Raw genomic sequence first — 25,270 nt, 5'->3', positions numbered from 1 at the left:
ATGTTGTATGGTGTGGCGCCTGCCCACTTGACTGAAAAAAAAGGAGATTGTTAGAATAGGTTAAGTTTATAAGTATTGAGATGTAAAGGAAAATTTCCAAGAGTGGCACTCTGTTATAAAAATCATAAAAAAATATGAATTCGATTATAAACTTGAGAGTTATTGTATGTAGTTAGAGTGCTGACATAGAATTTTTTCTTACATATTTTGTGAAAAGTTTGTATTCATTAAAAACTTAGGAAATGGAGCCACTCTGTAAGAAGTATTTATTGTTTTTTGGAATAAGGAATATATGGGGTAGATTGTATGCTTATTATATCCTCCTTGTATTTTTTGTAGAAGGCGTCGATATTAATTTAGAGTTAAATTGTAGAAAATAATAAATTGCGCTATCATTAGATATAGTAAGTCTAGATGATCAATCCCTTGATTGGACCAATATAAACACAGTGCCAGGATTAATTCGACCTCATTATTGGTTACTTAGTGTACACATGTAGAGCAGGTATTGATTAATTTAATCCATGCAATAAGTGAAGCACTGGGTCATAACTAAAGACGTTAGAATAATTCTTACCGCTGCTATGTCAGTGCATGACATAAATAGTTAGACTTAGAGTTATACTTAAAGGCCAAAAACAGTCGCAACTCATTACCATGCACAAGTAGGACTTCTAGACGAAGGTCGTACGATGAAAGGGTTGGTTATCTATTGGGTTTTCCAATACCCATTGGGCGCTTTAGTGCGTTACACAGCAAACCTAACACCAAGGTGACGTGAAGAGTACTAGTAAAGTAATAAGTCAGATAAAGTTATCTAAATTGACTAAAGTTCTCCAAGGGGAAATTATATCGTAAAAATCTTTGTCTGCTAGAAATTCCATATAAAATTTGACGGATTAATATGTTTGATTGGCCTTCTAGGGAATTATTCTATTGCTGTATAACTTACAACCTGCTTCGCCCCTAGAGACCTTTAGGGACACTTGAGGAGGGGAGAGTTGAATCCCAAAACCCATTTTTTTAAATTTAGATTTAGAAGAAAAAAAATATTTTTAAAAATTTGGGGAGAGCCCCCCCCCCCCCTAATTCCCATTTTTTATATTAGTTTTTTTTTTAATCTATTTTTTTGGGGGGAAGGGGGATTTTCTATAGGGGCGATTTCTATTAATTTGACTTGTAAAGAAGCTTCGCATAAAAAAGAAAATGATTTATTTAAACTTTATTTAGAATAATATATTTTACATATAATCTATAATTTATATATCATATCACTTTAAACTCACATTTACATATTAATATAATTTATCAAAAAGCAGCTTGTAGTGCCTAATAAAAAATGTCGTCATACAATACAAATGACCAATGATAGGCAAGTATATAATGTAATTGACCAATGGTATAATGTATACTGGCCTATCATTGATTATTCGTATTGTATCAGGCACTATAAGCTGCTTCATTGAACAAGACCTATTTCATCCATAAGTAGCGCACCAATATAAGTTAAGTTTTAATGAAAAAGAATAATCAATTATTAATTAGTGATTGCACTAAATTGCAAGGACGTTTTTTTGAAGTTTGAAAATAAAAGTAACAGGTATATGTAGTACCTACATATACTCCACAGTCAGACGGACGAATATACACAAATTATAGAGCAGCTGCGCTACTTCAAATATTACATTTTATTTCATATATATATATAGATTTAGTTAAATCACAATCTATCTGTACAAATTTTAATATTTAGTTTCTTTCAAATATTTTAGATTAATTAAATAAATTAATTTTTACTCATTTACCTGTTATAATGTTTTTAGTAGCGAAGCTACTCTATAATTCACAATGTCCGTCCGTCCGTCTGTCCGTCCGTAATTAATGAATTGGGGTAAACGTGATTTTCTCGGCTCCTACAAAAGATAGAGAGCTGAATTTTTTTGACAACATTTCCATCATTAACTATAAAACATCAATGGCGGTCGGACTGCTTTTTAGCAGGTTTTAGGCTATTTTTTTTAATTTTTCAAATTTTCCCCGTATCTTTGGTATTTATGGTCTAATTTTAAAACTTTTTTACATTAACAGTTTCAAAATATTTTTTCCCATCATAATGTGCATTTAGTATGTAATTTACTTTAACCGTCTTCATCATACAAAATAAAACAAGGTTTCGTGTTTATTTTCTCAAATAAATATATTCTTGATTTTTATAAATACACTTTAAATCTACTTCTACGTATTCCCATCCACAATTTTTTGTGCTTCGCTACTTATGGATGTTGTCATCCTTGTTATTATTGTAGTTTCTCTAAAAGTCTTGAATGTCGGTTGATAATTAACTAAATAATTAAAAGCCGTCTGAAGTTCTTAAGTTAAAATAAAAGCAAGCAAAATCGGATCTTGGACAAAGTAGCCTCGGACAAAGTAGCTTCGGACAAAGTAGCCTCCGGACAAAGTAGCACCCGGACAAAGTAGCCTCGGGCAAAGTAGCCTCCGGGCAAAGTAGCAACCGGACAAAGTAGCCTCCGGACAAAGTAGCATCCGGACAAAGTAGCACCCGGACAAAGTAGCCTCATAGGAAAGTAGCCTCCACTGTTAATAAAGGTCATAGCCGCAGCGCTCAGCCCCCTGGCCTGCCTAGCCGCGGGCGCTCGGCCCCCTTGCCTATAACCTAACCTATCACAACCTAAAAATTGTAAAAACAATATTAAAAATTGTAAAAAAAATATTAAAATTAATAAAAATCTACCAAGCTCATTTTGTCAAATCCACGAAATTCTAAACCACCTATGCATTAAAAGTTGAGTATATTTTTCTTAAATAAATGTCATGAGGCTATGTTAGGTTAGGTTAGGTTATAGGGTAGGGGGGCGAGCGCCCGCAGCTAGACAGGCCAGGGGGCCGAACGCTGCGGCCATGACCTTTATTAACAGTAGGGACTACTTTCCTTAGGAGGATACTTTTCTTAAGTAAATGTCCCGAGGCTACTTTGTTCGGCCGCTACGTTGTCTGAAGCTTTTTTTCAAGATCCAGCAAAATCTGGCCAAAATAATCAATAAATTATTGGGTTTTTTGTACCTTTAGATGAAAAAGATCTAAGACTCACGTCCAATGTGCGCTTAGAATATTCCTTATACAATTTTTTGAGAATTTTTCTTTTGATTGACAATTAATATTTTAGAATAGAGGAAAAAATAGAGTATCTTAAGGCAGTTATTTTGTGGCCTGAAAACTTGTATCCCTGTAATAATTACTATAATACTATTATATAAGAATAACAGGATGTCTGTCTGTGTGTGAATGTTTATAACTATTTAAGGAGAGGGTACCAACCATAGACGTCCAAGGGGGGGGGGGTGTAATGGGGCGATTACCCCCCCCCCCCATTTAGGAGGGGGTATTTACCCCCCCCCCAAACAATTTGGGGGGGGTAAATACCCCCCCCCCCAAAATAAAAAAAATCTCTAATAAAAAAAATTTTTAATACTATATATTTAAAAAATTTAAATTACCCCACACCAAAAATTTTACCCCGGGGGTAAATTTTGGGGAGGGTAAACTAAATTTACCCCTGCCAACAGATTTCAGGGGGGGTAATTACCCCCCCCCCCCCAAACAAATTTTACCCCCAAAACGAATTACCCCCCCCCCCAAAAAAAAAAAAAAAAGCTTGGACGCCCCTGGTACACAGTGGGATCCAGTGGGACATCCAAAAAATTTAAAATTGACTTTTATCTATCCTAGGAATTAATAATGGCTGTAAGTAGACAGCTAGAAAAGAAATTTTTAAAAAATATTCATTTTTGGCGGATTTATGCCATTTTTAAAAAAGGTAGTGAAAAATTTCTTTTCAGTTTTGATGATTTTCCAGATTTTTTTACACAATTTTTTCAAAGCAACAAAAAATACATTTATGTTCATCTTATGAAAATAATTTTTGATTGAGGTACTTTTCAGATACCTGTACCAATGTCTAATTAAAGAAAAATTTTAAAAAAATATTTTTTTGGTGGTGTAAATTGACATTTTGTGAGAAAATTTCACCAAAAATATTAAGATTTTTAACCCCAAAAAATCAGTTTTCTCCATTTTACCCAAAAACGGCCAGGATGCCCCGGGTTTTGCAATGATAATATTAATATGCAACATGTATTGTGTTTAAAACAGTTTTCATAACCTGGGGCCTCCCGGCCGTTTTTGAGTAATTGAGCATTTTACATTGCATGGTTTGAACAATTTTGTTCATGTTAATTTGAAATTTTTCCTCGTTAGAGGGGGAAGGAGTCATTTTAGAGCCCAAAGTCATCTCTGCAATGTTTTCTAACTTTTTAAGGCGGAACTTTCTTTACTTATGCATTATTTGCCTCCGGCCAACCGTTTCGCCGTTATTTGCCGCCGTAGGTGTGATTTTTAACGATTTTTGCCGTTCTCGCGGTTTTAATGGACATTTAAGGGAACAAGGAGTCCTTAAAAAAAGATGACTTATAAATACTTTTATTTTAGCTATTAAATTTGCTAAATTTCATGTGTTCTGAAAAAAATTGTATTTCTAACTGGTTTTGGTTCAGCAGAAATTCAAATTCGGGGATTAATTATAATATTGCAAAAACATTATATATGCGTCTGAGAGAGATAGAGAAATATACGTTTGAGAGAGAATATAATATAAGCAATTATGTTTATATTCTTTTACAAACTTTAAATGAAGATAGCTAGACTTAGAATAAAGGTATTAACACAAAATCAAAAGTGTTTTGAAAATTATGTTATTGTTGTTTATATCTGTAAAAAAAAACATTAGAAAACATGCCTTATTAGTGTCCTATTTTACTTATACTGGACCTACCTAAAAATGCCGGGACTCGAACTGGGTGCACCTGACGCTATATTTATGTTCACAAACATTGTTTGCATTGAAGAAATATTTACATAGACGTTTATTTTGTTAAAATATTCCTATCCTAACTAAAGTTATGAAGGTTTATAGATTTTTTAAAAATAGGGTAGCTTCGCTTCTCCAAAACCGCCAGACGTACTTACCAAATGCACATTAGAAGTTAACAGGAGCAATATTTATGTTATTTTTGAGTTAAAGCAAAAGAAATTACATTATTTCGTCTAATACAAGCTTTTTTATTGATGTTTACTTTTGTCTACCCTTAATGTCCCGTTTTTTGGCAAAAGATCCCACTGTGTGGTACCAACATCATCTCACAAAAAGTTCTACTCAAAAATATTAACCCCAAAATTTGTTTACAAACCTCATTAATGTATTTAAAGATCTATCTTGCTTTTCTTGCTATTTTATTTTGTAATTTTAATTAATTCAAAACAAACTTTGACCCTTTTTTATTATAACACCTTTATTGGCCGAAGTTTCATGTACGTCAAGAAATCTTTTGATTTGTTAAGATCAAACCAATTTTTCCTACGCGGGTTGAATGATTAATTCGCAAATGAAGAAGAGAGACAAGGTTATATTATAAAGTTATATTATTTATCTACATATAAGTATGCAGGCTAGTGTTCATTAAGTCTTTACGCTTATTATTTTTTCAAGTCAAAAATTTTGGTGCTTTCCAAGTATAACCTGACTTATAAAAAAAAAAATTAAAGAAAAACTACCCCCTCCCCTCCACTTTTTTTAATAAGGTGGAGAAGGTTTCAGTGCTCTAGAGGATACTTTGTGTGATAAGCTCAAAGCTTGAATATTTCAATTAAAAACTTTCATTTAAAAAATTTACTAACAATTATGATGACCAAAGAATGATAAACTTTTAGAGTAGCCATACTAAAACAAATATAAACATTAAAATAGGCCATGCGATGCCTTCATGGAATTGTGCCTTTTTTCCCCAAAATAGACCAATAAGGCAATGAAATATACAAACTTACTAATATAATTAAAAATTAAGTAATGTGTATTACTATTTTGGAGATTTTTCAGTTCAAAATTTATATAATTAATTTAAATGACTTTTTATTTCAGTGTCTAATTGATCTTTTGAGATGACTTGATAAAAAGTCTTTATTTAAGTCATGGCTTGAGAAAAAACTAATACGTATTTATCATATCGTATTATAGGCAGCTTTCCGTGGATATTAAAATGAAAATAAAACTTATGATCTCTTTTAATATCCATGGAAAATTGTCTTTAAAAACGATGCTATACATTTTTCAGGAAGGCTGAGAACCGGTTCTAATCCTGCTAATATTAATCGGTTTCTAGCCACATTGAAAATAACTTTTTATGATAATACAAACACAATTAGTACAATTACTGAGCAAAGATTAAATAGGAACTTATTAATATAAACAGCATACAATATGACAAACTTGTTGTAGGACCATCAGAAAGCATCAATTGAATTTTTGGATCATTCTTAGAACGTCCAACCGTATCTGAAATAAAAAAAAGTTCATCAATAATCATAAAAGCAAAGCTTGATAATAGATCAAATTTTGAAAAATGCAGACAGATTTTATAAGTAAAAAAAAGTGTGAGTCGAAATTAAAATTAGTTAAAACTATTTTGAATTATTTTAGACCAATTGACATTATTTCTTAATTAAAATAAGTTACAATTAAGCATTGTCTTTATAAGAATTGACACGTTAAAATATTTTTTAAGCTTGTTTGACAAAAATGTTCATATGTTCTAATAATAATTTAAGTTTTTCCTTTCTTTCCATACTAGCGGCTACGCCCCTAGAAGCATCTAGGGGCACTTAAGGGGGAAAAGTCGACATAATCCCATATTAAATTTGCGTTTCAAAAGAATAACAAAATATTTTTTTTGGAGGAGGGGGGTGAAGACACCCTCCCCAAAAATAGCTAAAAACCTTCCCAGGACCCATAAGAAGCTTCACTGTAAAGGAAAACAATATCGGTTCAGCGGTTAGTGAGATCCTTCGGGACAGACAAAAAACGCTTACTACTTTATATAATAGGATTACACCTTACTGTTATAGTAATCTTTGTATAAGGTTTGAAGTCAATAGGGTTCTAGCATGGGTAACTTTTTTATGCGAGCTATCCGTTGCGGAGGTACGAACGAACAAACCTTTTATGTAGTAAAGCTTAAATTCTAGTTAAAAAATGTTCAAAATTTTCTTGAATAGATTTTTATTGATCAATTAATACATGAATTTTATTTGTGAAAAATTCAAGAATAGAATTTTGACATTTAAATATATTCTTGGAATTTTGAAATCAGCCAATTATTACAAAATATTCAAATATTTTGTACGTTCAAGACTTTTATTTTTTCATTTCTAAAAAGACTTTTTACATTTTATAGGTTTGGCAAAGAGTGTCAGTACTTAATAAGCAGAATATGAATATATAAGTCTGGACAGCATTGTTTGTAATTAAATTTGTTACAAAAAATTGTAATATAGGATACAGTTAAAGTCGATAGGACAATTCTAACATAGCTAAATTAAGGATAAGAAACATTACGTTTTTTAAGACAATCAGACTGCCAGAAATAGTATGATATTTAAATTCTTATTGTTTATCGCATAGTACAATAGTAGACAGCTTTCCGCGTTTTTTAAAATAAAAAAATCTTGAGATTAAAACCAATTTTTTTAGCCCCAACAGGCCGAGGCCTGGACTAACTAAACTGGTCTAAATTTTACTCTTTTAATGGTCATGGAAAATTGTTTGTAAATTGCTGTACATGATTTTTACTTTTGGCTAAGAACCGGTTCTAATCCAGCGGATATAAATCGGTTTTTAATGCCATACTTGAAAACACTTTGTGTATGTGAATAATACCTGTTTCAGAAGTAAAATTAAATACATCAGAGTGAAGACTCCAGCCGAACTTGTTGTAACTCTCAATTGTTCCTTCATAATAATCTCCAGGCCAGAGTCCCTCTGAAATTTAATTAGTTTAAAAGTTTAAACAAATTTTAAATTAGCTTACAAAAAATATACAAGCGAAGCTTTGCTATATTTGTAGCTGGTCCGTTTTTTTCCTCCGTACATTCGTAACATACAGATCTGAAATGTTTCTAACTAATTAATTTTTTGCATGATGATTACTGTAAGTATAAGGAAGAAAACGGAAAAAAAGCATAGTAGAGTTAAGATATTCAATGATAGGTTGAAATATTGATGATTTAATGGATTTGTCAATATAGATTTCAGTATATTTCAAAGAAAAAATACTAATATTAAAGTAGCTGGATGTATGTTTGTAATTTAGTAATTTCCAACCTAATTTTTCTTTTTTATTTTAATAAAATAAAACTTTTAAAAGGTGTAGGGCAGGTGTAGAACCCCTTCTCCCATTGTTGCAGAGCCATTGAAATGAAAAAAAATAATTAATAATTTAAAATTATTACTTTATAGCCCTAGAACTTAAATTTAGTATTTTATAATAAATTTGAATTTCAAAGAATTCTTCGCAATAGGTACAGGTATTCTACAATTTAGATATGGAATTAATGAAAGGGGTGATTTATAATCATTATATTTCATAAAACCTTTTTCTTTATATCTACTTTGGATATAAAATCCCCCGTCCCCCCCCCCCCCAACAAAATAGAATTAAGCCCTGGGGAAAAAAATGATTCTTTAATTCTCTTTTTGGCCCAAAGAACTATAAATTTTAAAAATTCCATTAAAAATTTGTTTATTTTATTCCCCCCCCCCCCTTCATTCTGTAAACTGTAACTCCAAAATAAATTGTAAAATTGTTAGAAGAACTTTTTTTGCGTGCTTCCCCAAAAAATCTTAAGAAAGAAGCTTAGACGTCTTTGTTGACTTGAAAACAATTTCCTTTTAGCTTAGTCAAACATTATATGAGTTATATAAACTGAAATAGCTGATTATTTTCCTTTCTTTTTTGATTAACCCCAGTTTCTTAGAAATTGGACCTAAGACTCCTGGAGTATGACGAGACACTTTTGATCAGCCACCAGGGCCAGATCAAGCTCCACTTTCAATACATTATGACTTGACACGCTATAAGAGCTCCTCGTTATTACCTCGCCCTTACAGATTTTGAGTATGACTATTTGTCTCTGTTATTGATGGCTGATGTGACATAATAATAAATTTACATAAACAAACATTAGAATTCTATTAGAATATAGTTCAGTAGAAATCATTTCATAACTGTTCACTGTTTAAATATACAATGAAGAAGATTAGAATAGTTATTTTTCGCTGAGCCGTCATGGTTTTTCTTTGCAATGTCGTTTCTTACAGATCATGGGAAGGTTTATAACTATTTTGGAAAAGGGTACCACCTCCCTCACAAGAGAAATCACCACTAGGAAAGAAGTTTCAAAAATACAAAATTGTAAGTGGGGGGTCTACTTATAGGCCCATAGAGGCCTCTAGGGGCGTAGCTGCTAGTGTAAAATGATTTGTCAAAGCAAAGTTGGATCATAGATAAATAGTTTACAAGAAATTTGTTTAAAATAATAAATTGTAAAATAATTTTGCTTGTTGTTGTTTGGTTTGTTGTGAAACTGTACAAACTTGTTTAAAATAATTTTATTTGAGATTAATAATATCTTTCGTTGAGCTAGACTTTAAATTGTGTGTAAAATCAAATTACTTTATTTTATATAAAAATGCAATTTTTAAAATAGGTTGAAAGCCAATTATGGTACTTTCCCTCTAAGTACCACAAATGATCCAATGAACCCCCATAAACTTTAGCTGTTTTTTTAAATTGGTGAGGGGGTGGTAAAGTAAAAAGAGAATGGGGCGAAAAGTTTTTTTCTAAATTCGGACAATGCCAGAACTGGTTACAGCGAAGTTGTTTAACCATTAATGACCCCTCCCTCTTCACGCCTTTTTTAATGTTGATGTTTTTTTTAGGGGTTTTATGTGCTCCACTTGTGCTTTAAGTGGTATTACCTCAATTACTTATGGTAATATATATAACCACCAACATCAGTGTTATTTATTGGGGTAAATTACAAATTGGTTGATTCTTATATTAAAATGACAGGATGACTGTCAGTCTGTCTTTCTGACATCCTGCATGTCTGTCTGTATAACCTCAAATATCTTGCAAACCGTTAAACTGATCGTTTCACAACTTTATAGGAAGTTTTATATTGATCCAGGGAAGGTATTTGGCTATTTGGAGTGGGAGGGCACGACACCCTCTCCCTGATAAAAGAGAAAAATTCCTCCACATTTTTTAAAAAAAATAATTATATGTGGGGTACCCTTTAACCTCTTCCCCCACCAAAAAAAATTTGTTGATGATAAATTGAAGTCAATTTCAGAGAGAGGTGACAATTGCCTGTTTATTACATTGGTATCCAAGGTTTTATAATAAAATTGTCTTGATTGTTGAGTGTTCAAACGTTTAAGCCACTAATTTTGTGTATTATCATAGGAGATATACATAGATTTATAGACCATTGTCTTATCCCTTAAGATCCCTGAGAAAATTCCGAAGGATGACAAACAGAATTACTTATGAGTAAGAGGAATATTCTCAAGAAAAAAAAGCTTCTTATCTTTTATAGGAGCCGAGTAAATTACTTTTTGCGACATGAATTACATGTCGTACAGTGCATTTCCTACGGATTATTAAACCAAAGAGTTATGGACTGTCTCAGTTACATATTAATAACAAACTTAGTTTATTAAGCAACTTACAAAATTTCTTTTAATTTAGTAAGACTCGAAATGCTGATCGTTACTTAACATTGGTTATAAAAATTCAAGGTTTATTTTGCTTACGTCTGTAGACAAGGAAGAAAATTTTCATAACGCTCAACGTTTTAAGATATTTAATATTATTTCCACTGTGGCTTCGAAATCTATTAATATCCAATGGATTAGAGTCTGTTCTGTGCCATACTGAAAAATCATGCATCATATTATATCCCGTTCTCTATGAATATAAAACTGTACAATCATGATATTAAAACTAGTTTTGCTAGCCAGTGCTTTTGTCATCTCGTGGCTAAAATAACTGGTTTAAACATTATAATATTTATATCAGCGGAAAGCTGTTTATAATACGAAACAACAAATAACTATTTCAAGTTACTTGTTTGAATAAAAACCTATTTTTCACTTTTTTGATATTACTTTGTACTAGGCCTTCCATAAACGGACAAACAGACTAACTAACCTACTTGTATAATAGCTTCGCTACTATAATTACCTAATTCTCCTTAGATTTCAAGTAATCATTTAGAAATTTGCACGACCTTTGTCTGAGAAGTCCTAACAGAGCATGGTAATGAGTTTCTTCTGTTTATGGGATCAGGCATTCCCCCTACTCTAACTATTTATGTCGTGCATCTCACATAGCAGCAGTAGTCTTTAGTTATGACGCGGTGAGGGGCCGAGATTTAAACCTATCACATCCCCAACGACGAGTAGATGAGCAACTTGTTGATCCACGGTCGCGGGTTGGCTTCGCTACTTATAATTTACATAATGCATACACTCCCGCACGCATACATAAAAATGTAATTAAATTCCTTTCACAAAATTTCTTGACAAATTTAAATTCTTTACAAGTTTCTTCTTCTGCTAATTTTTGCAGTTATACCCTTAAAAAACATATTTTTGTTTTTATATTTATTTTGATTAAATTTTCAATTCATGATTGATTTTAATTCATTTGATTCTGATTAAAATGCATTGAAATTATTTTTTCAATAGTAGAAAAGTAATTTATTTATAAAACTCAATTAGGTTGAAACCTTTACCTAATTGGTATCCTTATAATAAAGTAAAAGGGTCTCTGTCTGTACCTGTCTGTACCGAAGAATCTCACTAACCGCTGAATTACATGTTTTTCATTACAACCACCATCCAAAGAAAAATTGCCAAATATCATAAAAAAATATAACTAGTGCCGTCTAACGGCCAGATATTGTTTGGTAAACTGTTGATTTTACCATAGATTGAATAAAAAACATTTAACGTGTCCCTACAGGCCCCTTGCTTATTAAAATGTTATACTTATGTTTCTATAGCTTTTTGGGCTAAGGCATTCTCCTTAATCTAATTTTAGTGTCAAGCATCTAAATATATCAAAAGCAGCAAAAAAATCTACAATTAATGGCTTACTTATTATTTTTATGAAATGAAAACAAAATACCTGTCCTTTCGTTACAAAATATGTTAATGTACAATCTTTGAAGATGTCTATCCTTGTCAAAAGTTTGTGTAAAGAGAAATGTAATTAAATAAAGAAATTAAATTTAAAGTACAAAACTTAGACAAATAAAATAATAGTCCAATGCTCTTATAGTATCCATTTCTGTCTGTGTATTCATTATTTTATAAGATTATACTCAGGGATCTCAAGGGATAAGACAATGGATAAACTGATGAATATCCACCAACCCAACAAAATAACCCATTTTGTTGATTGAAATTAATAGTCCAAAATTTTAAATACTGCTTGCTTCAACATTAACATGTTAATAAAATCCAATTAAAGTATATAAAACTAATTCTAAAACATTTGTTACCAGAATAATTTACGTTCCAATACCCCCTCCTTCCCTGGAATTGACTCTCCATTCACCAGACAAATTCATTTACCCTTGCTCAGCACTAAGGTCAGGGATACTGGTGAAGATTTCCCCTGATACATAAACATTAAACATGCTACTCCATTACACACTTTGTCTGTAATGCCATGTATGCACGGATCATGGAAAAAAAAGAAGCGGGTTTCGTTGTATTTTCATAGTATCCTTTTATAGGTAATTTTAGGTGAGGTTTAGTAAATGTTAATGATTGGCACGCAGTGTTAGGGGCTAGTAATAGGAAAAAACAACGGTGAAATTACGACGAAACCCGCTACTTCGTTTTCTTTCCATGATCCAAATGAATTACAAAACTTGTTTGTATTTTTTCCACCCTAAAATGTGTGTCATACATATGATACATACTCTCATATTGTAGAGAACTATAAAACTGTAAGAACAGAATGAAAAGTGTTCTAATAGATGAAATTAATCATCTTTCTTTTCATGAACTCACACCAGGAGTGAATCTCCCTGTTTATCTTGGTAATGTTGTATTGACATTCACACCATATGAAGTTTTAGAAAATAATTATAACAACAATGAAGCTATAAAACGGTAGGACAAACGAACATTAACACTTGAAGAGTGTCAAAACTAAATAAGCAGAATATAAATCTATAAGTCGAAACAAAAATGTAAGTAAATTTTTTGCCAAACTGCGTAAACACAGGATGCTGTTTAAGGACATACTTACAATTTTATGTTTATGTAGATAAAATAATGGAGCAAGAGTTTAACAAGGTTACAAGGGTTATACGCATTTATCATAAACTACTACAGCAGAAAAGAGAGAAGAGAGTGAGAAAGAAAAAGAGAAAAAGAGAGAGAAAAAAGACTAAAAAGAAACAGACAAACTTACAACATCCTTAAGTAGCAAACCATAGAAATATAAACAAAATCTAAATATCAAGATGAACAAAGAAGGACGAATAAGATTATAAGTCAGGAGAATCTTTAGAACCTTTCCAAATTGCAGCTGAAAGTCAAAGTTTCCTTGTAAAATTAAAATCTCCTCTATCTATCAAAAATATCAAAAGGTAAAAACATTGATGTATAAGTTCAATACTTAAAATTAAAACTTACCAATAGTATGTGTGAATGTATAAACATTGTTTACAGGATTGCTTGTCTCAATAATTATCTGGGCCACCCAACTTGAATCATTCACTTCATTCTAAAAGAAAAAGTTCATTAAAAATTACATAAGGACTGACTATTCAGGGTTTATGACATAAGTTAAAATGATACTTATTATGGTCAGAAACAAAGGACTTAAATAATCAAATCTGACAAAATTAAGTGTAAATTATATGATAATGGTATGATATAGGTATTTTGGTGCTTAAATTGATCCAAGATCTCCTCATCTTTATTTTTATGGAGTTTTTATTAGAGTAAATAATAGAGGGGGAAGGGGTCAAATAAATGTATTTGGATCTGCAGGTGCAAGTCCGGTACGATTAGAAACATACTCCAAAATTGTACGAAAATATGCAAGGCTTTTACCCTTTAGATTCTATATAACAAGAAAATAAGAATTATAATTTTGCAACATAAGATATGTAGCATAAATCCTTAATATTGCGTAAAATGTTGTAATTGACCGCGTATGTATGATAATGATGAAAGTTAATTCGGGGTCAAATTTTGTACACTAGATATTTTGTATGTATGGAATTTTTTCCAGTTTTACAAATATTTTTGAAATGTTTACTTACTTAAGAAAAAAAGACATTCTTAAAACCAAATATTAATCAAACTTTTAGAAGCATTATTTTTTGTGAATGTATAATTGAAGTAAAATAATACAGGCGGCAAGAGCCATAATATTAGCTTTCCATAAAAGGCAAAGCTCATTGACTGATTTTTATTTAAGTACAGCTGATATCAGTTAAGGTAAAATTTCAAGTATCTGGAAAAGACCACTGCCAAAATGTGAACTGAAATATTTTGAATATTACTTTGCAACTTTATAAAACTGACAATAAACTAATAAGACATAGATAATTTGCCACCACTTCAACTAACCAAAACATTGAAATTTACAAACAGCGTCCAACAGCTTAATTGAGAAAGTAAAAGTTCAATGAAATAGATTTTTGTCATATAGTTAAAGGGTCTTTACTATTTGGGGGAGGTAGTAAGGAATGTACAATAATACTTGAGTACTTATTCAGTCTACTGAATGTCTGTCATCATAGAAAGCCCCAAAAATATATGTCCAACTTATCATTCTAATAATGTGAGCACTACAAAGACGCATATTTCCATAACAAATTTATCTTTCCAAAATTACAGGGGTTCTTGGGTGAGAATTCAATGGACAATAAATTGATGTGCATCTCCAAAAATGATAAACAAAATTACCCCCCTTTGTTGAGAATTATTGATTGAAAAGCTTGTATACTGCTTGTTTGACTCCCATACCATTACTTTTCTCATTACTTTTGTAATAAATTTTAAAAAAGGGGGGGTAGTTTTTTTCAATATCCTTGCCACTGCAGGTAGTCTTAACAATGCAGGGCCTATAATTGATGTCCCCTAACCCTTCAGGGCTACACACTACCAAATACAAAATTACCTAACCTGAACTAAAGTAAAAAATCAACCCTTCCCCCCTGTATAAAATAGATAAATATATCTCCTTTAAAAGCAACTCTTGTTGTTAGTAAAATTGAATCAAGTTCTAAATATTGTTTTTTTGCAACAAAAAATACTTAGTTTCAGAGAAACTAAGCACCAAAGAACTCAAAACTTGTGTAAAAAATGTGTAAAGCAAGAAAATGCTGTTTTTATGATGATAATGTCTTCTAAGACAGGGATGGAGGGGACATTAAATTGTCAATCATTCTGGTACCCAAAGTTTTACAACTGCATCATCTCATTAGTTGGCTGAAAAACTTTAAATAATTTCATTGAAATTCAAAATTTCAACCAATAATTGAATTTACAGAAGGGACAATTTTGTTTATCATCATTGGAACGTATATGAATTACTCGTTATCTTATCCCTTCAGATGCCTGCTTATGAGATGATTTCTTTATATGTAGTAGAACTTCCTACAAATCTTAACAAGGAATAAAACATTAAAGTAAAAGAATAGACGGGGCATGAACTAAATCTAGCTTTGCCCACATGGTGAGGACCTTATCAAGATTTTGTATTTTTATCTTTAAAATCAGCTAATAGCGTCGGAAATAATACACACACACACAAAAGAATAGAAAAAAAAATTGTTAGCATATGAATAGTGTCTTCTCATCTTTTGCGAGTTAGTTGTCTGGATTATACATCTATACTTAAAAATTACATAAAAAGCTGGACTACAGAAATTAATAACTACATATAGCTTTAATTAGCTTTAATTTAAGTAATTTGAAAGTATAAACTCTATTCTAGAAGAATTAACTAAAAAATGTTTGTCCATGAGCAGTAAATTTACTTAAAAACAAATAAGCCTAACATTATGAATAATCGCCTTAGTTATAATCATTTAAAAAAATCAATAAGAATAGTTTAATAACAATCAAATTTGTTGTAAAATTTCTAACAAAAAAAATATGCTTCAAATAAAGTAATACACCAATAACTGATTGGGGCTATCTGTATATATAATCTACATTGCATTAAACACACCCCTAGAGGCTAAAGCTGTAGCCCCTATTAAACTTAAATAAAGTAAATTCCTGAGTTACTGGGATAGAAAAGCGATATCGGAAAATGAATAATTTAAACATTAAAGGAATTATACAAAAATTTAATAGCGTCTGCGAAAAGCTATTATCACTTTTCAAATTAATTTATTAAAGTCTGAAAATATATTCAGGGGTTGGTTAATAGAAGAAATAAAAATCTCATTAAATTAAAAAAACGCCTTTTGTCATTCTGTATTTTTCTTTTAATCCTACCTACTACCCTTTGTTTATTGTTTGTTTTCTTCTAGTTAGTGAAATGTTATTCAATGTTTTAGCCCCTAGCCTCTAAGGGTACCTTAAATTTTGATGAAAAAAGCATAAAACCGACCAGTGGTAGCTGGACAAAGTGTCTTAAAAAATCAGCCTTGTGACGTCATAAAAATGAGGAATTATACATCACATTTTTAAGACGTCACATTGCTGATTTTTGAGACACGTTTTCCAGCTACGACCAGTGACTATAAAAAGCAGGGAGTAAGGGAGGGGACAATGGATCGAATATTCAATTTTTAAGAGTCTGATCGAGACTTTGTGTTCTGGTGAAAAGGGAATGTGCACGAATTCAGCCGTTTCTGACTGACTTTGGGTACTAGCGCATCAATGCCCCGCTAACTAGCTGAGTTAGTTTTGAATATTGCAGTCAGAAAAGTTTGTTATTGATGGCTGGTTTTAACAAATATTTTTTCCCAAGAAAATGTCGTTTCATGTATAGAAACTCTACTGTGATATTTATGTATTAAAAATCTAAGAACCCATTGAATTTAGGTAGTAGTTAAAAATATATGAGAAGGGTTGACAAATTTCTAAACAAGATTTTTCTAGTGATTAATTACAGAATGTTTACTACATTGTGATGTATTGGTAAGTAAATGATTTTTTCTTAGAACTAATTTTGTTTTAAATTATATTACAAAATCCCTTTACAATTTTGGTCATATTTTTTGGATAAATCTGGTTTTCATTGCTTTCAGCGAAAACTCTTAAATTGAAGTAATTGCCCATTGTCCCCTCCCTTACTCCCTGATAAAAAGTTTCCCTAAATGGGTAACTCAATTTATTAAAAGTCATACAAATAAAGAATATTCCGGCAATATATCTTAATATTTGGCTTTCTAAAAAGAACTTTTACTTCTTTTGATATTAATTTTCCTTGTTTATTATGACCTGGTTAAAGATATCAATTGATGCATATAACAAGGATGACAACATCCATAAAAGCCAAATTCTCACATTAGACGGAAGATTTTAGAGTGTCAGAACTCAATAAAAAATATAAATATAGAAGGCTTAACAAAATTGCTCAAGATTATGAATTTGCTGTACTATTTATTAAATGCAGCATTTAAGAGATCTACTTTAAGAACGCATAGATGGACGTATGAACCGAACCTAAATATATAAAAGCATCACTTTTAAAAAGCCACTCACTCACCTTAAGAGCCCTGTGCTTGAACCTGTACTTGATGATTGGTGAATAGCTTTTACACGTCCAAACTAAAGGCACATAGCACATACATGAAATGTCTTTAGTTTCGGATAGAGTGTTCATTCAAATAGTTAAGAAACTTACAACTAAATATAGCTGATAGGTCATAAGAAACTATCTATCCCGACTATTACAGACAACCAACCCTTTTGTTGCACGACTTTGTCCGCATATTATAAAATTTACATAATAAATAACGCTTTTCTGAAAATTATATAATAATTAGAGGCCAAATGATAATATGTAGAAAAAGTTTAATTTTCTTATTTATTTTATCATTATAAACCTATTTATTGATCAAGATATCACCTACCATTTCTAAGTTTTAAAAACATATTTTAAGATCCTGCGGTAGAGGGGAGGGGGGTTTTTCTGCGGGGTTTTTCAGTATCCCAGAGGAGCCCTTTAATCTTTACAGCTAACTAATCTCACCTACAATAAGCAATAAAAAAATGGAATTTTTTGAAAGTCTATTTATTGTCCAAATGAAATATTAGTAAAACCCCAGCCCTAAAATGAACCAATTCTATTAAAAGATAGCTTTACATTCAAATTTGCTGAACTTTGGAATTCAAAGCATTCTTATCTAGTATAGAAAATGAAAACTGTTCAACTGTTGAGCAGAAACATCCAAATTTTGTGTAAAAGCAGGGAGAAAATTGAAAATGCAGCAATTTGAAAAGGCATTGTAAATGCGAATACATACACTCTAAAAAATAGTAATACTCATTACCCAATAGGAAAATTTTATTGGAATATTTTTAAAACAGACCTATTTGACACTTAGTCGATCTTATAGTCGGTAGTCCAAGTCTTGCCTAATAAGGTTTTTTTTGGCAAATTTAGAATATATTTTTTACAGTGTAAAGTATATAGATAGATATATGCTATGTATTTTCTCAAGTGGTACTTTATGTTCTAACAGAAATAATGGTAAATGTTATTTTTAAAATGATTATTAAAACCCTTGAACAGCCATTCATCTCAGTATTTGTTGTTGCTTAATGAAAACGACTGAATTCGCAACTTCAATATTGTACATATTTAAATCATAATTTATACACGTCAATAGATAATTTTCTAAATATTTTTCAACAAATAAATAGTATTTAGACAATGCAAAACATATTTAACTAGATAAAAATGCAGAAATCATTATAGCTCATACATAGACGTCCAAGTAAAGGGGAGTCTACCCCATTTGACTTTGAATTTTCTTATTTTACACCCCAAAAGTTTTTTAAAAATACATTAATAGATATCCCCCTTGATTACCCCCTTGAACGTATGGAAACCCTCATTTAAAGTAAAAAGCTTTGGCGTCCTTGTGTTCACATTAGTTTACAATTTGCTTTATGTTCTTTTGCCAGCACCCAACAGTATTTACATTTTTGAAAGATCCAGCTGATAGCAAAGACCCAACCAAAAGACGGTACAAGGCCTTTGAAAAAGGAAAAGAGTTACACAGCTATTTATCACTCTATATATATTACTTTAATCTTTTTGGTATTATGTAATTTATAAAATGTGTTATTTTCACTAATGCCATTTTAGTTCAAGTTATTTGTTACAAATATTTCATTAAAATGTAATTTACTTCTTACTTTTTGCCTGCATAAACATTGAATTGGGTAGGTAATGTAAGAACGAAAATGTTTATTTTTTATGGTCAATATTCACAGCTATAGTAGCTATAATACAACAAGGAAAACTTCTTCCAATTGTAGATATGTTGTTATAGTCTAAATTGTGCAAAATAAATTAAAGTAAAAGAATAGAGGGACAAGAGCTATAAGTAACTTTTTCTAAAAGGCAAAGCCCTGTCCCGATTTTGAATTGGGTTTTTAAAAATTACTTAATGATTTTATAATCTGACAAAAAGATGATAGATAATTTGTTGCTACTTTAACCCTTAATTAAAAACTAACCAAAAAAAATTAAATTACTCCATTACTACTAAAGTCAAAACGCCCAATGATTACTTGGGTCCAAACACTAATAAACTATGGCTTGGCTACACAGCTTTTTTTAACAGCTTCATTGAGATTCAAAGTTTAGTGAAATTTATTTTCGTCTGCTTGTTAAAGGGTCCTTCCCAGTTTTACTGTAGAGTAGCTTCACTAGTTATAAGTTGCAGTGGTAATATATTTTCAATTTTAGATACAAAAGGATAATGCACTCCTAAAAATGATTGAATCACCCATTTCTAATAGATTTCTTTTCAAATAATTTTGCATAAATATCTGGGTTTTTTTATGGCATGATTTATATATTTTAAGAATTGTTTTTTTCAAAAAGAATAGGTAATTACATTTTTAGATTGAAAAGAACAGTAAAGTGTATAGAAACGGACAGACTAGAATCTATACTGTTTTTTTCTAGACAGTTTGAACATTGGACCCTTCAAGAGTAGCTACGCAACTACAAAGTTACATCTTTCTTGTTTTAAAGATATTCCATGATTGCCTAGATGATAAAATCCGCCGGAGCCCGTTGATAAATCTGCCAATAGAACTGGTTCGTCTGGTACACCTTGAATTCAATACATATTTTAGAAGCGAAGTTTCCTATCAATTTAAATTAAAACCAGACCCCTTCCCCCCTTAAATCTTTTTATCACTGCAGGAGGTGCCACCTTCAAAAAAAAATTTGGAGGGATCTTTCTTTTAAAAAAAACCGCCCCAAAAGTATGTAACGCCCCTACTATTTAAATATTTCCCACACTGTTAAATTACCCTCAAATTTAGGATTCCCCCTCGGCCTCCCTCTTTAAAAAATTAAAAAGCTTGGACGCCCTAGGGCATTTTTATTAAATTAACCGTTTTTAAACCTTAAAACATAAAAATATATTCATTTTAAAATTTAAAAATTGAATTTTATAAATTGAAAATAAAGTTGATAAGCATATTAATTTATTCTAAATTCATTTAAATTTTTTTCCAATTTTTTTAGTAAATGTTAATCATGTTTAAAAGAAAATTATTTAAATTGTTTCATGAGAAATAATTTTTTCCATATTTTAAGGTCCTGCTTTTATGTGTACAGCTGCGGCTTCGACTGGTATTGTAATTACTTATATTTATATTCATTTATTATAATATTATTTAAAAATTAATATTTTACCTGTTAATAACAATTTTGCCTCTGCTTTTCCATAGATATTACCCGCCGAACAGCTGTAATCTCCTAAATTATTCAAATATTTAAATTAAACTAATTCTAACTAATTTTCTAGTATGAAAAAAGAAGATGCTGTACGTATTGGTGCAAAAAATGGGGACAATTTTTAAATTGATTTGACGGGGCTGTTTATTTACGTCACAAGTGAGGGGAAAGAAAAGGGAAGGAGGAAAGAAACCCCCTAGAAAAGAGATGGGGGTATGACGTCACACGCCAAAACAATTTGAAATTTGTCCCCATTTTTTGCACCAATACGTACAGCATCGAAAAAGAACATAAGTAGTATCGTAAAATCGTTCTCCACATATGAAGATATTGGATTAATTGATTTATTGTTTTATATACTTAATTGTAAATAAGAAAATCTTTAAAATTTTAAAATATGGCATGTGGCACTAAAGTTTAGAAAAGTTTTAAGAAGTTGCATATCCTAGTATTTAGGTAGGATTTAGCCATACAACTTTTACATAGACAAGGATAGATAGTTAGGCAGGTAGCACACTCTAGTATTTAGGTAGGATTTAGTCATACAACTTTTACATAGACAAGTATAGATAGTTAGACAGGTAGTATTCTCTAGTATTTAGGTAGGATTTAGCCATACAACTTTTACATAAACAAGGATAGATAGTTAGACAGGTAGTATTCTCTAGTATTTAGGTAGGATTTAGTCATACAACTTTTACATAGACAAGGATAGATAATTTGGTTTGTAGTATACTCTAGTATTTAGGTAGGATTTAGCCATACAACTTTTACATAGACAAGTATAGATAATTGGGCGAGTAGAATACTCTAGTATTTAGGTAGGATTTAGCCATACAACTTTTACATAGACAAGGATAGATAATTTGGTTTGTAGTATACTCTAGTATTTAGGCAGTATAAAGCCACACAATTTTTACACAAACAAGTATAGATAATTAGGCAAGTAGCATACTCTAGTATTTAGGTAGAATTTAGCCATGCAATTTGTACATAGACAAGAATAGATAGTTAGGCAGGTAGTATGCTCTTGTATTTAGGTAGAACTTAGCCATACAACTATTACATAGATAAGAATAGATAGTTAGGCATGTAGCATACTCTACAACTTTTACATACATCAATCAAGATGCCAAGACCAAAAGTCTTATGGAGCAACCGTTAGTATCATTTGAAAGGAAAGTTGTTATTTTTAGTCCAAAGATAATTTAAGTTAAGCTATTCTTTAAAATTCTAAGAAGCTATATATTTTTCTATGTTTTGTCTTATATAAGACAATATAATAATATCAGGAACAAGTTGATAGAACAGCTCATTTTAAAAAAATCTTCCCATCACATTTATATACTCGACATATATTATTATAATTTCATATTGACAGGGGAGAGAGAAATAACACTACGGGCTATACAGAAAGTTTGAAAATTAAAATTAACCTACCATTATCCTTTAATTCCCTGTAATAATGTACAATGTACATAAATGATGTAAAAGTCCCTCAACCTTGTGCAAACAGATTTTGTCAGACAATTCTACAGTTGCTTTGGATGTAACATCACATCACATTTTCTACCCTTGTTATCCAACAACTTTGGTGTTACATTACTATAATTAAAAGACTTTAGACCCCGTGTTATATTCATAATGGCCAAACTTTCCTTACAATTTCATATCATAAATATCAAAGTTTTATCAAAAGAATTAAAGTGTCTTAAACATATTTTAATGTACAGTATCGGTTAGCCTATTTTTAAATACTAATGGCTTCGCTTTGTGCCTCTAGTCCCATTACTATTTTATTTTACAAGGTAGTAAGGAATTTTTGTCTGAAGCTTGATATCTCAATAACTAGTGAAGTGGGTTCTCTTTTTTAGGTTAGCTTCTAAAAGGTTCCATGATTGTTTTGGGCTATTTTAATTTTATATTTAGGTCTCGGGATGGTTTTAAGCTATTTTTCTAGTCTATCTTAGTCCATTCAAATACAGAGCCCTTAGATTTAAGGGGCTCACCCGCTAGTTTTCAAAAAAGAACAACCAAGAAAATAGTGCTTCTTAAAGTTGGCTGATTTTTTGTTTTTTGATCTCTTTGTACTAACACAAAAGTTTGTAGGCAATTATTTAATCTTAATTGATTTTTATTTTCATTTTTTTTATCGTAATTGGGAAAGGGAATATTCTATTATTTTATCCCTCATAACCTCTAAATCTGATCAAAATCCACTGACAACAATAGCCTAAAACCTGCTACTCTCAGAAAGATTATTAGATGAGCCTTTTTTTGAGGCCTAGCTTACTGAAAACATTTAACTTATGCAACTAAATTACGAAAATAGAAGAAAGGAAAATTTTAACGTAGATTTAATCAGTAGCTTCATTAACTATATCCTACAAGGGATCTAAAGGGATAAAAAAAAAGGCCGATAAATTAATGTACATCCACAACAATGAAACACAAAATTACTCCTTCTATATATTCAAATAAGTGGTTGAAACGTTTGAACACACAACTTAATGAATCAACAAAGTCCCCAAAGTTTTTAAGCCATTGAATAAGAAAACGCTATTATATAACTTTGAGGACTAGTATAATAAACAGCCCATTGTCCCCTTTCTCTCTCTGATAAATTCAGTTTCTAAGTTTTGTATGCATTCGCGGTTTTAAAACCAAAATACTTTTTTCTTCTTTCTATTTTACTTCCTTAGAAGAGAATATCAAATTTAATTTCAAACTTTGATTATAAAAAGATTTGCAATTTTTCAAGGTTTGAATTGTTTGAAAGTAATATGCACACAACTTACAGTTTTTTTTTACTTTTGCAAGTTGGAATAATATTAGCAATTCAGGGATCGTTCATTGAAAATATTTTTATTTTAAATATTTTTTTCCAGTATTAAACTGAACAGAAGTTACCCATAGCCTCTAGGAGGCACTATAAATAGGTTCAGCTTTTAGGCGAGAGCTGTTTAGGCCTGAAAATAGACTAAAACCAACCCCAATGCATAATTGAACCAAAAGGTTTTGTGCTAAAGAATAAGACAACGTTTTGGAACCAGTATAATTTGGCGTCCTTCCATATCCCATTCAATCTTTTATTTAAGGAACAAAAAGGTTTTTTTCTGATCAAATATTCCACTATATTTCTGAGAAGGAAATTAAACAAAACATAAAATATTCAAGTTCATTTTATTAAGAGAGTTTTTAAGGGAAAGTTATTTTACCACTGGCGCAATTGAAATGCATAAAATAAGCTTAAAAGCGTTTCAATAACTTTGCCATTTTTTCACGTGCATACATATAAGTATGTTTGGTTTGTAATTCATTTGTATTATTTCTAAGATTTGTAATAATCCCTGAATTCAATTCTGTTGGGTTTTGATTTAAGAAACTAAAATATCAGCGAGGACATTAGAACATAAGTTAGTCTGGTAACCACGTTATCATATTCGTTTGCTCTAGAACTTTGGATACTTATATTTAATTTTGATGGGCTGTTTCCAAACTATATGTGTGCCAACCTTTCAACCAATAGTTTAATATCTACAGCATGGGAATTTTATTCCTCATAATTGGTAACGAAATCAATTCATCTCCGATTGTCCACTGCCTTAAATAAGTTCCCTGCTAGGTATAAAGTACTGCTATGTACTTTTATATAAAAAAAACCCATAAATCATATCATTGTTTAGTAATATTATCAAAAACAAGGATGATATATTCCTGAAAAGTAGAATACCCAAAAAATGGGAATAAGCTGATTTTTGTTTTTTTCCTCTCAAAAAAATTTCAGATTTATACATAAAATACACAAATTAAGCTAGTTTAATTTGAGATATAACACAATTTTTAGAAGCTCTTTACAGTGCTTATAAAAATAAATAGTCCATTATTCTTATATGACGTAATTTGGGAATTTTTGGTAGTGGGACAAAGGGAATCAAAAATTAGCCATTAGACGTCATAAAAATGAGGGAGATGAGAGGAGAAGTGGGAAAGAAAACCCCTAAAAAAGAGATGGAATATGAAATTGGTAAATACCTCATTTTTATAACGTCACATGGCTAATTTTATAGTCACTTTGTCCCACTACATTTTTCAGCCAAAAGTTTTAAATCTATTGCCTATAAAAAAGGAATGAATAAAATGACGTAATTTTTAAAGGGAATTAAAAAGAGCTTCAATTTTTCTGGACGTACAAATCCGTATTGTATAAAAGCTACGCTATAAAAAATATAATTAATTTTACCTAGATCATATTCTGTAACATTCTTGATAAGTAGAGAATGATCGTTTCCCTGCTCATACATTTTTAGTCCATACAATTAGTTTTCTGGATGGTAGACAGATTTTTAATAGAACAAGGACGACTATATTCATGAGTA

At 30.8% G+C, this 25,270-nt stretch overlaps 1 protein-coding gene across 1 annotated transcript; it reads right to left on the bottom strand.

Moving 5' to 3' along the window:
- Positions 1-5,305: 5,305 nt before the first annotated feature.
- Positions 5,306-25,270, bottom strand: LOC145324255 (cell adhesion molecule Dscam1-like). The gene is made up of 7 exons (XM_080166878.1): positions 25,135-25,270; positions 20,850-20,912; positions 20,193-20,258; positions 17,673-17,734; positions 13,628-13,718; positions 7,787-7,888; positions 5,306-6,406 (listed from the first exon to the last, which is right to left on the bottom strand). Exons 1-7 carry the CDS (start codon positions 25,193-25,195, stop codon positions 6,282-6,284), a joined length of 570 nt encoding a protein of 189 aa, XP_080023004.1. The 5' UTR covers positions 25,196-25,270; the 3' UTR covers positions 5,306-6,281.

The sequence above is a fragment of the Acartia tonsa genome, chromosome 7 (assembly GCF_053477335.1).
Source record: "Acartia tonsa isolate MP-2025a chromosome 7, ASM5347733v1, whole genome shotgun sequence".
NCBI classification, from domain to species: domain Eukaryota; kingdom Metazoa; phylum Arthropoda; class Copepoda; order Calanoida; family Acartiidae; genus Acartia; species Acartia tonsa.
Note: the sequence above shows the minus strand (reverse complement) of the source record. Positions and strands in the feature narration are given on the sequence as shown.